The sequence below is a fragment of the Macadamia integrifolia genome, unplaced genomic scaffold (genome assembly GCF_013358625.1).
Source record: "Macadamia integrifolia cultivar HAES 741 unplaced genomic scaffold, SCU_Mint_v3 scaffold_157A, whole genome shotgun sequence".
NCBI classification, from domain to species: domain Eukaryota; kingdom Viridiplantae; phylum Streptophyta; class Magnoliopsida; order Proteales; family Proteaceae; genus Macadamia; species Macadamia integrifolia.
In genome coordinates this window covers 159,743-173,103 of record NW_024870625.1, presented here as the reverse complement: position 1 = coordinate 173,103, position 13,361 = coordinate 159,743, and the positions used below count along the sequence as shown (strand labels likewise).

The 13,361-nt window shown below is 35.0% G+C and overlaps 1 protein-coding gene across 2 annotated transcripts; it reads right to left on the bottom strand.

Annotated features, from left to right (window-relative positions):
• Nucleotides 1-6,396: 6,396 nt before the first annotated feature.
• LOC122070922 (disease resistance protein RPM1-like) lies at nucleotides 6,397-9,111 on the bottom strand. 2 transcript variants are annotated; one of them, XM_042635171.1, is made up of 3 exons: nucleotides 7,009-9,111; nucleotides 6,808-6,894; nucleotides 6,397-6,711 (listed from the first exon to the last, which is right to left on the bottom strand). In XM_042635171.1, exon 1 carries the CDS (start codon nucleotides 8,974-8,976, stop codon nucleotides 7,066-7,068), a length of 1,911 nt encoding a protein of 636 aa, XP_042491105.1. In that variant the 5' UTR covers nucleotides 8,977-9,111; the 3' UTR covers nucleotides 6,397-6,711; nucleotides 6,808-6,894; nucleotides 7,009-7,065. The 2 variants fall into 2 exon arrangements, with proteins under 2 accessions (XP_042491105.1, XP_042491104.1); XM_042635170.1 differs by having other exon boundaries at nucleotides 6,808-9,111.
• Nucleotides 9,112-13,361: the final 4,250 nt, after the last annotated feature.

Below are 13,361 nucleotides of genomic sequence, written 5' to 3'. Positions count from 1 at the left end.
TATCTCGGGTGGCACATGTATCTAATAAATGATTTTGTAAAATAGATCTCAATAGATTTCTATTGAATAATGTATCTTCTTATTGGCAATCCTTAAGGTGTCAAATATTTGTAATTTTATATTTCTATCTTCTTAGTATGACACATTTCTTCTTTTAATATGAATAAAAATGTCAATTCATATGTGTATGGGAGATTAGGAGACAAATATAACTCTTGACAATTATGTTATTGTAAGTACGTACTCTCAAATTATTTTGGAAATATTTTTCTTCCCTTGTGTTGGCAACAAATTCCGCATGGCTGAAAAGTGATAGATGTGTGGGCATGCCAGAGTTGTATAGACTCGAGAAAACGGTCATGGAATATTGATTGACTTCTAACTAGGGAGAAAGTGAGGTCCTTCCATGCCACGATTGCTCCAAGGACTTAAAAGTGAAAAACAAACTTATGGAATAAATAGAAGAGGAACCCCATCCATTAAAATTGGTGCAAGAAGAATACAATATATTACATCTATCATGGCAAAAGAAGGGACTGCTATGAATGTAAACTGAGGAAAATCATGATGAAACACGGGCTATCATGGTCTTTGAGATAGTCATGATGAAGCAAGGGCCGTCATGGTCTTGGCTAAGCAAAAAAACTGATTTCTTGAGAAAAATAAGAAGTAAAACTAATTTAAGAAAATGTAAAAAATGCAGGCTGAAACTATTCTACTTGAAAAGGAAAAGATAGTTAATGCATTGTGTAGTTTGTTTGATGAGTTGGAGTTCCCTTCTTCTTCCATTGAAGCCCTTTTAATAGTTTTATTTTAAAGATCCTACTCTTTTGTGAGTTTCGTAACTACGAGAACCCATGTATCACATCCTTAGTGGGGTAGTTATTGGAATCACACCCCCTTGATTGGTTGTAACTACCTTAACCACTCAAGCCATCTTGTATGTAACTTCCTTGGAATTAAACCATGTTTGTACGAATCATGTTGATTGACAATCGGTCAACTAACCGTAAAAAGCCACAATCAGTTAGCTAATCGTAAAATGTCATGATCGATCATCTGATCGTATTCGATCAGCCTACTCGATCCACTTGATGGTTATTCTGACTAATCAACTCTTTAATATAAGGTCGTCATTTTTTGGCTAACTTAATTACCGGTCAACTCCTTAACACAATCGGTCAATATTGAAACTTTTGGATATTGTATGCGGTTTTACTTGCTGAGTTTCTCCCTAAAACTTACCCAAATCATTCCCCAGATGGAGAACACTCTGACATACTAGTTAGTGGCGAGAACCAAGAAATTGATGGGGATGTTCAGAATATTTACTATTTTAGTTGATGCTAGATTTTATTATTTATCTTAGAGATTTAAATTATGGATGTAATAATTTTCCTAAAGGATTTAATTAGTTATGGATGATATTGGAGGCTTTTATGACTTTTAATTATTATTTTGAAGACTTCCACTATTATTGTTTTAAGGTTTGTGTTTAATATAGATTTAAATTTTTCTTATGATTTAAACTCAATTGATTCATGGTTCAACCTTAAGAGATATGATCCTTGGACTGTTAACCTCCATTTCTCCTTTACGGAAGATGAGGCGTTACAAAAATAGACAGAAGAGGAACTCCATCCATTAAAATTAGTCGATGAAAAACACAATACATTACATCAATCATAGCAAACAAGGGACATCCATGAAATTAAGCTAAGGAAAACCATGACGAAACATGGGTCGTCATGTTCTTTGAGACAATCATGACGAATCACAAGCCGTCATGGTCTTAGCTAAGCAACATAATTGATCTGTTGAGAAAAATACAAAGTAAAACTAAATTAAGGAAATTCAAAAAATACAGACTGAAACTATTCTACATGAAAAGGAAAAGATAGTTGATGCATTGTGTAGTTTGTTTGATCGGTTGGAAATCCCTTCTTCTTCCATTGAAGTCCTTTTTATAGTTTTATTTGAAAAAACCTGCTCTTTTGGGAGTTTCATAACTGCAAGAACCTATGTGTCACATCCTTAGTGGGGTAGTTATTGGAATCACACTCTCTTGATTGGTTGTAACTTCCTTAACCACTCAAGCCATGTGTTTGTAACTTCCCTAGAACTAAACCACATTTGTACCAACAGTCAAGCTTATCGTAAAAAGTCACAATCGGCCAGCTGACTATAAAAAGCAACAATTAATCAGCTGACCGTAAAATGATCGGTCATCTAACCGTATTCAGTCAGTCTGCTTGATCCACCTGATGGTTGTTATGACTAATCAACTCAATACAAGGTCATCATTTTTTGGCCAACTTGATTACCGATCCACTTAACTGGTCAGCTCCGTAACACAATCGATCAATAAATCGAAGTCGGACCAATCACTCCCTTAGTACATGTCTTGTAGGCGACATTTGCTAAAATGGTGTACCAACATGATTTAGAAAATCTGGCCTACAAGACAATCAATCAATAAATCGACATCGATTTATCAACCGATTATGTTAAGGAGCTGACCAGTTAGGCTGATCAGTAATCAAGTTGGCCAAAAAAATGACGACCTAGTATTAAGGAGTCAATCAATCAGAATAACCATCAGGTGGATCGAGCAAACTGACAGAATACAGTCAAATGACCAATCGTGATATTTTACGATCAGTTGACTGATTGTGGTTTTTTACAGTCAGCTGATCGATTATCAATCAACATGATTCGTACAAATGTGGTTTAGTTCTAGGAAGGTTACAAACACATGGCTTGAGTAGTTAAGGCAGTTACAATCAATCAAGGGAGTGTGATTCCAATAACTGCCCCACTAAGAATGTGACACATGGGTTCCTGCAGTTATGAATCTCCCAAAAGAGCAGGTTTTTTCAAATAAAACTATAAAAAGGACTTCAATGGAAGAAGAAGGGATTTCCAACCGATCAAACAAACTACACAATGCATCAACTATCTTTTCCTTTTCATGTAGAATAGTTTCAGTCTATATTTTTTGAATTTCCTTGTATTAGTTTTTCTTTGTATTTTTCTCAACAGATCAGTTTTATTGCTTAGCCAAGACCATGACGGCCTATGTTTTGTCATGGTTTTCCTCAGTTTACATTCATGACAGTCCCTTGTTTTACCATGATCGATGTAATGTATTGTGTTCTTCTTGGACCAATTTTATTAGATGGAGTTCCTTTTCTATTTATTCAATGAGTTTGTTTTTCACTTTTAGGTCCTTGGAGTGATCGAGGCATGGAAGGACCTCACTTTCTCCCTGGTTAGAAGTCAGTTAATATTCCATGACCATTCTCTCGAGTCTGTATGGCTCTGGCATGCCCGCGCATTTATCATTTTTTTGTCATGTAGAATTTGCTGCCAAGATCTTTTTGGCATGCCCAGTGGGACACCAAAAAGAAAACTTATGTTGGTTCAAGGAAGAAGAAATGCCCACCAGGAGCAATGCAGGTGGTCAACTAGAGATAATAATCCTGCAAATTTATGAAGAAATGCCGATGAAGGTATTGTGGAGAACCTGACAAAGGTAACCTCAGCCCGTGAATCAGGCAATGAAAGTGTGGAATTGGGGGCAAATCCTGCAATCTATGAAGGATTACCCTTTTACTGCAAATTTGGTTGCATACAAGATTTCAAGCATATTGTTGGAGTTGCAAAGGTCACTAGACCATCTCTCCATGACTAAAACTGCTTGTAAAATATGAATGGTTACGATTGCGGTTATAAAAGATCAACGATTGAGAGGGGTTTGGCTCTTAGAAGCCAACTTCCAATCCTCTAATGGCTCTCACTTGTCCCGTTTTCTTATGTACTCCACTTTACACGTGGTATCTCAAGAGAATGTGAAAGTAGAAGTAACGCAGCCCATATGGGTAGTTGATCTGGACACGACTCGCAATCATTTTGGAATTTGGATGCTTTTGTTATAGTAATTAACGTGGGATCTATGTGTTCGTGAGATGAAGAGAATTGCTCGGGTATGGAAATTCCCACTACCTTTTTTAGCTAAACTTGTGCGGGAAAAAAATCGTCTGCAATTCTGATATCGTATAATTCCGTAAAATACCACCTTCAGGGGGTGACACGTGTATTGATACCAATGCAATGGTCCAGATCTGATTTAAATGCCTCTTCACTGATTTAATGTTTTATTAGTTGTACCAGATCTGGACCATTGTATTGGTATCAATACACGTGTCACCACCTGAAGGTGGTATTGCACGGAATTGTACGAGATCGAAATTACAGACGATTTCAACCCACTTGTGCGACTATCTCTGACTATTCCCACTCTCCTTTCTTTTCTCATTTTATATCTCTTTCCATTTTATCTCTTACTTCCTTTCTTTTCTTTTCTCCTTATTGTTCTGTCTTTCCTGTTTTCCTCTCCCTATACGTTTTGCTTTCTTTCCCAATTTTTTTCACTTTCTTTCCCTCTTTCTCTCGTCCTTTTCCCCTCTTTGTGTGAAAAAAATAAATAATAGAGATTGAAAAGACGAAGAGGGTATTTTACCTTTTTTTTGGGGGGGTCTTTATCTTCCTCCCCTTTCTCTTCTTCTTAATTTTTTCTATTTCCTTCTTTCTCTCTCCCTTTACGTTTTTCTCTCACTCCCAATTTTTTTCTCTTTCTTTCCCCTCTTTCTCTCGTCCTATTCCCCGCTTTGTGTGAGATTGAAAAAAACAAAAAAAAGAAAAAAACAAAAAAAGAAAAAAAGAAAAAAAGAAAAGAGAGAGAAAAGACGAAGAGAGTATTTTACTCTTTCCTCTCCTTTCTTTTCTCCTTGTTTTTCTCTCCTTCCCTTTTTTCTCTCTTCCTATCTGTTTGCAACGAAGATGGCAAACCCAACAAAAAAAAAGGGGGTAGAAAACGTGGAGGTTTGGAAAAAAAAAAGTGGAGGTTTAAAATCGATTTTAACGATGGTTCTATAAGATGGAACCAGAACCGAATCAAATTAGTCCTGTAATTTCGAGGTGAATTAGGACCAAATTTGATTTAAGTTGGTTTCACTCAATTGATTCGGTTTGGCTTCAATTTTATCTTCTCAATTTTGATTTCATTTTGACACCGTTAGTAAAAGGGTATAGTGACCAATATTGGTCAAAGCTATAGTGACCGGCATCGGTCAAGATTAATGTAGTTGACATAAATGGTCAAGATATAATGCCCCACAATTGACATGGTCAAGTAGTGCTACATGTTGGTTTCGACTAGTTCATTATCAAGAGAGGTGCTATATGATGGAAGAATAAAAAATGTCCACAAATCCTTATGAAATTTGTGCTAATAACACTGTTCACAGGGATTTGGGGGGCAATTGTTGGTACCCGATTTTAGCAAATCTGACCTACAAGACAATCGATCAATAAATCGACGTCGATTTATTGACCGATTGTGTTAAGGAGTTGACGGCTGGTAATTAAGTTAGCCAAAAAATGACGACCTTATATTAAAGAGTTGATTAGTCAGAATAACCATCAGGTGGATCGAGTAGGCTGATCGAATACGATCAAATGATCGATCATGACATTTTACGATTAGCTAACTGATTGTGGCTTTTTACGGTCAGTTGACCGATTGTCAATCAACATGATTCGTACAAACATGGTTTAATTCCAGGAAAGTTACAAACAGATGGCTTGAGTGGTTAAGGCAGTTACAACCAATCAAGGGGGTGTGATTCCAATAACTACCCCACTAAGGATGTGATATATGGGTTCTCGTAGTTACGAAACTCACAAAAGAGTAGGATCTTTAAAATAAAACTATTAAAAGGGCTTCAATGGAAGAAGAAGGGAACTCCAACTGATCAAACAAACTACACAATGCATCAACTATCTTTTCCTTTTCAAGTAGAATAGTTTCAGTCTGTATTTTTTACATTTCCTTAAATTAGTTTTACTTCTTATTTTTCTCAACAAATCAGTTTTTTTGCTTAGCCAAGACCATGACGGCCCTTGCTTCATCATGACTATCTCAAAGACCATGATGGCCCGTGTTTCATCATGATTTTCCTCAGTTTACATTCATAGCAGTCCCTTCTTTTGCCATGATAGATGTAATGTATTGTATTCTTCTTGCACCAATTTTAATGGATGGGGTTCCTTTTCTATTTATTCCATAAGTTTGTTTTTCACTTTTAAGTCATTGGAACGATCGAGGCATGGAAGGACCTCACTTTCTCCCTGGTTAGAAGTCAGTCAATATTCCATGACCATTTTCTCGAGTCTGTACAACTCTGGCATGCCCGCACATCTATCACTTTTCAGTCATGCGGAATTTGTTGCCAACACAAGGGAAGAAAAATATTTCCAAAATAATTTGAAAGTACGTACTTACAATAACATAATTGTCAAGAGTTATATTTGTCTCCTAATCTCCCATACACATATGAATTGACATTTTTATTCATATTAAAAGAAGAAATGTGTCATACTAAGAAGATAGAAATATAAAATTACAAATATTTGACACCTTAAGGATTGCCAATAAGAAGATACCTTATTCAATAGAAATCTATTGAGATCTATTTTACAAAATCATTTATTAGATACATGTGCCACCCGAGATATAGGGATATGAACTTCACTTGGCTCATGTTTGATCTTATAATTCTCTTTGTTTCAACCAAGCTTGGCAAACACCCTTTAAGATATGAATTCATTTACAGATGTCAAAAGTAGCTCATATCACTACAATGTGATCTGCAATTCAACATGGCACATTGAGTTTTGCCTAATCAAATAGTCCTTATGTTAACTTATCATCTCAAAAAGAAAAAAAATACATAAAAGGCGTACCCGATGCACGAGGCTCCCGCATGTGTGAAGTCTGGGGTGATGCGAACTCCATAGCCTTACCACGAGAATGTCGAGAGGCCGTTTCAACTACATGACCACCAAGTCGCAACATTCATATCTTACCATTGGACCTATCGTGCCCCTTAAAAAAAAAAATATGTAAGAGTCAAAAATAATTTAAATTGTAAAGAAAATTCGTACCCAAGGGATGTGCTTCATTTTGTAATTTTCTTTTTCTTCAGTTGACAGAACATGGCATTAAATTTCAACCCATGTGTTTAGGAATGAAGAGAAAAAAAGTTTTTTTGGGATGTGTTTGATCTTGTAATTATCTTTGCCTCCATCACATTTCAACCTCCGTTCAAGATCTGGGTGCAAGGGACATATCTCCAGTACTCTTAGCATGCTAATATATTGCAGTCCTTCTGGAAGATTCCTCAATCGTTCACAATAGAGGAAGAAGAGGAATGCCAAACTTGGGAGTGCCCCTTCTTCAATCTCAGTCCATTCTAGTAGATTCTTAGAATAAATAATAAGTGTCTCTAGCTTAGGAAACCCACCCACCTTGAAAAAATCCTTGTTTATTACTTTGACCTCGTAAGCTCCCCAAAGTCTTAGATATTTCAAGTTGGGAAGAAATTGAAGTACAGAAAATGCTTCTTCAGATAGAAAGGAATAAACTAATTTTAGCATAGTGAGGTTCTCCATGGTGCAGACCCAGTGAGGTAGATCCATTAGACGCCCATATAGGTGAAGTCTTTTGATAGATGGCGGTGGTGAAAATTGCTCGAGTGTAGGCAACAGTTCATCATTCTCATAGTCGAGTAGGTAAGCTATTATGTCTTTTGTAGCCAGAGATAAAGACACAAGTCCTGTCATCTTCATTATAGAAGCAGAGAGCTCACTGCCATGTTCTTCTGATACATCAATCAATTCTAGTTTCCTGAGTTGAGTTAAACTTCTTAATTCTTCAATGATGCCATGTCTTACATATAATCCAGTTAAACTCTGGAGGTTTGTTAATATACCCATACCTGAGGGGACTTTTATTTTAAACATCATTGACAACTTAAGGTGCCTCAACTGTAGAAGATTCAAAACTGCTCCTGGCAATACCCTTAGACTTCTTGGGTATCTAATATCCAAAGTTTGTAGATTTTGAAGATTACCTATGCTCTCTGGAATCTCATCCAGTGCTGAATGTTTTAAGCCTAGATACCTCAACTGTATCAGATCTCCTATTTCTTCTGGTAAGCTCTTGATACAAAGATTCTCAAGTTCCAAAACCCTCAAGAAATTGAAATTATGGATGGCTTTTCTTATGCAGGTCCAGTGATTGTCAGGAATGCCTTCCTCCCAATGGTCTGCAGAAGTTAATCCTGTTGAAATGTCTCCAATGACAAATAATGATCGCACAGGGTGATCATTGAAGCTACTACAAGTGATAGTTTCACCACTGTATAGAATGAAAACTATGGAGGAACTCTTGGGAAAATTAGAATCTGAAAACAGTAGATTCCCTTCCATACCTTTTCCTTGGTGCAGCTTATGTCGACAGATTTTAAGATAAGGGTCCACAACTTCGATCACTTCATTTTTGTATTTAATTTCCACTCGAAGCATTCCTTGGCCAACTAGTTGGTTGATATTTTCTTCAGCAATATTCTCCATTACTTCCCCTGCTCTTTCTTGTATAATACCTTCAGCAACCAATAGCCGAACTAATCTTCCTCTACTTATTAAAATATTCTCAGAGAAGAGAGAACAGTACAGTAAGCAGGATCTGAGACAAGAAGGCAAGTTTCTATAATTCAATGCAAAGGGAGCAAGAGATTCCTCACCTACTACATCAACACCATCACCAGAAGAACTTTGCCCAATTTCTTCTTTTGCTTCTGACATCGGCAGCAGTGGCATGTTGAGTTGAGATCTTTGGCTTGAAATTCCGGCAAGACGTGTATCGATCTTCTCTAATTCACTGCAAAATTGTGCCTTCTGATCAGACCCATCTTGACTTCTCGTCTCAGGGACATACTGATCGATATAATTGTCCGCGTCATGGATTATTGTTTCTATGGATTCACTCTTCCTATTGCAAACCAGTCCATCCTCTTGCAATATTAAAGAACGCAATGCTTGCAGAAAGGATTTCGCTGAGGTTTCTGCCATATCCTATGGATTGGAATTAGATTAATGACAAACAAGAAGCTTTCTTGATCGACGTAAAAAGAAGGGAATACTCATTGTGTTCTTTTCACACCCACAAAGTCAAGTCCATTATGGAAAAAATTTGAGTGGAAGAAAGAAAATATTTTCAGACTTCCAGACCTTCCGTAATTTATGGTGTCTGGAAAATTTAATTAATTAGTCTTTCAAGTAGAAAATCAGGTCCATTGAATTGAAAAGTCGCTTTACCCAAAAATAAAAAATAAAAAGATAAAAAAATCTGTGGCCAAATCTTCTTTTACTAACATGAGAAAATCATCCAAGAAGGACATATCAAATGGAGTGGATCATATTTATTCTCATTCGATCCTTGTCCATACACATAGAATCCAGTTGGAATACACAATAGGGTTGGATTCCATGTGTGTGGATTAAGCCGATATAAGAATGGTTCTTGTACAAGAACTGATCCATCCTCTATGAAATATGCCAAAGGGAAAGTTAGCCAGATCAGCTCTGCACATGGCCCAAAAATGATGAACATAGATAACACCTTATTAATTGGACCGGACAAATAAAAATTTTCCTCCTTTAGTATCACTATATGAGAACAACCATGTTGTTACACTTAATACCGTCGTGAGGTCGTATTTTGTTCTCACTTGGAATCCCAGCCCACAAGGCCATTGTAATGAAGTTTTATCTGGCTGTAGAGAATGCTATATTTTAATTACAAGGGTCATTCTGTTTTCTTGGTGAGCATGGATTTTTTGCACATCACAACTCACCAACTGCGTTAGGTAGGAAGGGTCATTCTGTTCATCCTCTGTCACTGAAGAAGTACCAAAGGCAATGCCATACATGTTCACCTGGTGATGGATTTTCATGGTAAAGATTCAAAGATACATACCTGGTCTAGCACTACATTGGTCAAAACCAAATGGGTGACGTTAGAAGGCTAAGGGTGCAACTCAGGTGGGTTTTTGGAAACCTAAATCCAATCGTAGATCTGATAATTGTTCAAAAAATCAAACTTTTTTTTCTTCTTTTTTAAGCACGTTCCCATACATGAATCTAATATGTGCCAAACTTGAATGTGTGTCAAATTAGGCGCACAAGTAGTGGACTGAGGATTCTACTGATCACTAAATTAGTTGACCTTTGGTATTGTGATGACCCTAAACCTAGCCTAAGATTTTCAGACATCAACGGTCCATAGGATCTTTAAGTTTTAGGCGATAATGAACCAGAGTAGCATCCAGACACAACATAAATGCAAGAAAGAACTAAACTAATATAATATTAAAATTCAAAGTTCAACTATCTATTTTTACTTTTCAACCTAAAGTAATGTCGAATTAAATTACATCTTCAAAGTCTAAAAACAAAGTCTACATCATCCAAAAATAGCAATTATTTTCTTCTTCGATTCCATAAGCAATGTCCTCATGTTGACCAATAATAGGTTTAACATTCACATTCTCTCCTTAATAATCCTTACCAGCGTCATGTGTAAGTTATGAGGGTAAGTTTCTCGGAAGAAACTTAGTAAGTAGAACCACCACACTAAATAGATTTGAAATCACTATCATACAACCAATACCAGGAAAGACATATATTACAATCCTACAACTAATACTTATATTGCTACATTTATATGGCTGCATAAGTACACATGATAACTCAAAAGATACTAAACAACGAATTGACAATATCATCCATGAATGACCAATGCGTTACAGTACCACATTATTTTCACCCAACATACAGAAACTCGTAGAAGCTATCTAGTGTCCAATCTCTCAAAAACCAAATTATACCACCCAAAGGTAAAGTAACAATTGGTAGATCCTACCGAGGGTAGGTTGTATTATCTATTACTCTACACTTCCACTAAGGAAAAGTCCAATGAATCAATCATTACCTCAACATTATAACATCAATATTGCTAAGGTAAGACAAATAACAATAAAGCCATCTAAAACTGAAAATACATATAATTACAAACAAGTTCAGCATTCAAGTGTGATCAATACCCTCATTCCACCCTTGTCGGTCTCTATGTGAACATGAAATTAGCTTCAGTTTTTGTACAAAAATATCAAACAACTATAAATAACAAAGCAATGATCAAGGAAGTCTCACATCCCTCCTCAATCAAGGCCAGTAATGTAAAATACTTATGACAACAACAACGCATCATATATCAAAACAGTTATTTCATATAAATCAAAATTTTAAAAAATATATGCACTGATAAAAAATTCATGTGGTATAAGAATCATGTAATACACATAGTATACTACTCCATGTAATCATAATCACAATTTAATATACAATATTAGTAACTAACATTATGTAATCAATATTTGATTTGAAAATTTTTGCTATGTACACATAAGGAAAATCATAGAACAAAATACAAATTGTTCCACCTTTTCTCATATACATAATATTATGTTTGCAAAATCAAGTTTTTTTTTTATGACTAAACACCATAAAATCTAAGGTTTAGAATAGACATAGTATAAAATTCTGTTTTGGATAATACTATAAACATAAGTAAGGCAGGGTAGAGGTTCCACTCACCTTGATGTCGTTCTAAATATCAGTTTCATTTATTGTTCAAAATAGAACAATCTTTGTATCTTCCTATACAATTTCGTCAAAATTATGCCTTAACCTATTTTTTCGACTGACATAGAGAAAGAGAAAATAGATATCTCTGGAATTCTAAATAAGTTGAAATTAAATTCTATTGAAACTTAACTCATATATATATATATATATATGTATATATATCTCCTACGAAAATATCATCAGAAAAACCTTTTTAGGTTAGGTATCAATCCTCCAAAAAAAAATCTTCAAACGATAATAGATTTTGTCCAACAAATTTGAAAAACTTATTAACCCATTTTCCCTAACTCAAATTACTTCTAACTTTGTCAGGATTTACAGAAAACTTCCCTATCAGTGACATGTTCAAGTACATGAATTTTTTCGGTGTATCAAATTAACTCCGAATTTAATGAAAATTCTATGAGGTCATATAAACACATGTGCGCCCAATAATTATTTTAGATTATAAAACAATCCCTAACTATGTTCAATAATATGAACAATCTCAGATTATTGTTTTGTCAAACCCAAAAAATACTTTTAACATGTCAAAATCTTATTTTCTCTCTTATCAAACTCATAATCCAAAATTCCACAAATTTAAATTATAGTCTCTCCCCCAGTAAAACATTAAAAATAATTACATCATAGGATAAAAACTCTTACTTTGAAAATCGTTTAAAACCTTGATTTCTTTTCTCCTCTTTCTTACCCACAATACCTTTATTTTTATTTAATTTTCTTTTTTGCTTTTCTTTAAATAGAGGGTGAGAGACAAGAGAGTCACTTTTTTTTTGGCTTCTCTTTCCCCTTCTTATTTTATATCCAACTCTATCTCTTCCTTTCCTACTTTATTTCCAAATCTCTCTCTTACTCTCTTCTAGTTAAAATCGATCTCCAATTCACTCTCTCTCTCTCTCTCTCTCTCTCTCTCTCTCTCTCTCTCTCTCTCTCTCTCTTTATTCCTACTTTATCTCCTTTACTAGGCTGTCCAAATTTCAAAACTAAGATCCACGGTTTTATTCAGAAAGCCTTCTTTTGTTAATCATTAATTAATAATAATTAGTTAGTTAAGGTTGTTAGTTAGTTAGGTCTTGTTTTGTTAGAATTAATTTAAGAAGCCTCCAACAATAGGGTTCTTATAAGATTTGTATTTTTTTCTCTCCTCGTCATAATAAAATATCACAATTGAATTGAAAAATACCTCCCCCTTGATTTAGCTAAGGTAAAGGTTAGTTAGGTGTTATCCATTTGTTAATTATTTGTACATATAAAACAATCCCTAACTATGTTCAATAATATGAACAATCTCAGATTATTGTTTTGTCAAACCCAGAAAATACTTTTAACATGTCAAAATCTTATTTTCTCTCTTATCAAACTCATAATCCAAAATTCCACAAATTTAAATTATAGTCTCTCCCCCAGTAAAACATTAAAAATAATTAGATCATAGGCTAAAAACTCTTACTTTGAAAATCGTTTAAAACCTTGATTTCTTTTCTCCTCTTTCTTCCCCATGATACCTTTATTTTTATTTAATTTTTTTTCTTTTTTGATTTTCTTTAAATAGAGGGTGAGAGACAAGAGAGTCACTTTTTTTTTGGCTTCTCTTTCCCCTTCTTATTTTATATCCAACTCTATCTCTTACTTTCCTACTTTATTTCCAAATCTCTCTCTTACTCTCTTCTAGTTAAAATCGATCTCCAACTCTCTCTCTCTCTCTCTCTCTCTCTCTCTCTCTCTCTCTCTCTCTCTCTCTCTCT

Excerpts from the sequence above, each read along its gene's own strand:
- LOC122070922 (XM_042635170.1), bottom strand. The coding sequence starts at position 8,976 with ATGGCAGAAACCTCAGCGAAATCCTTTCTGCAAGCATTGCGTTCTTTA.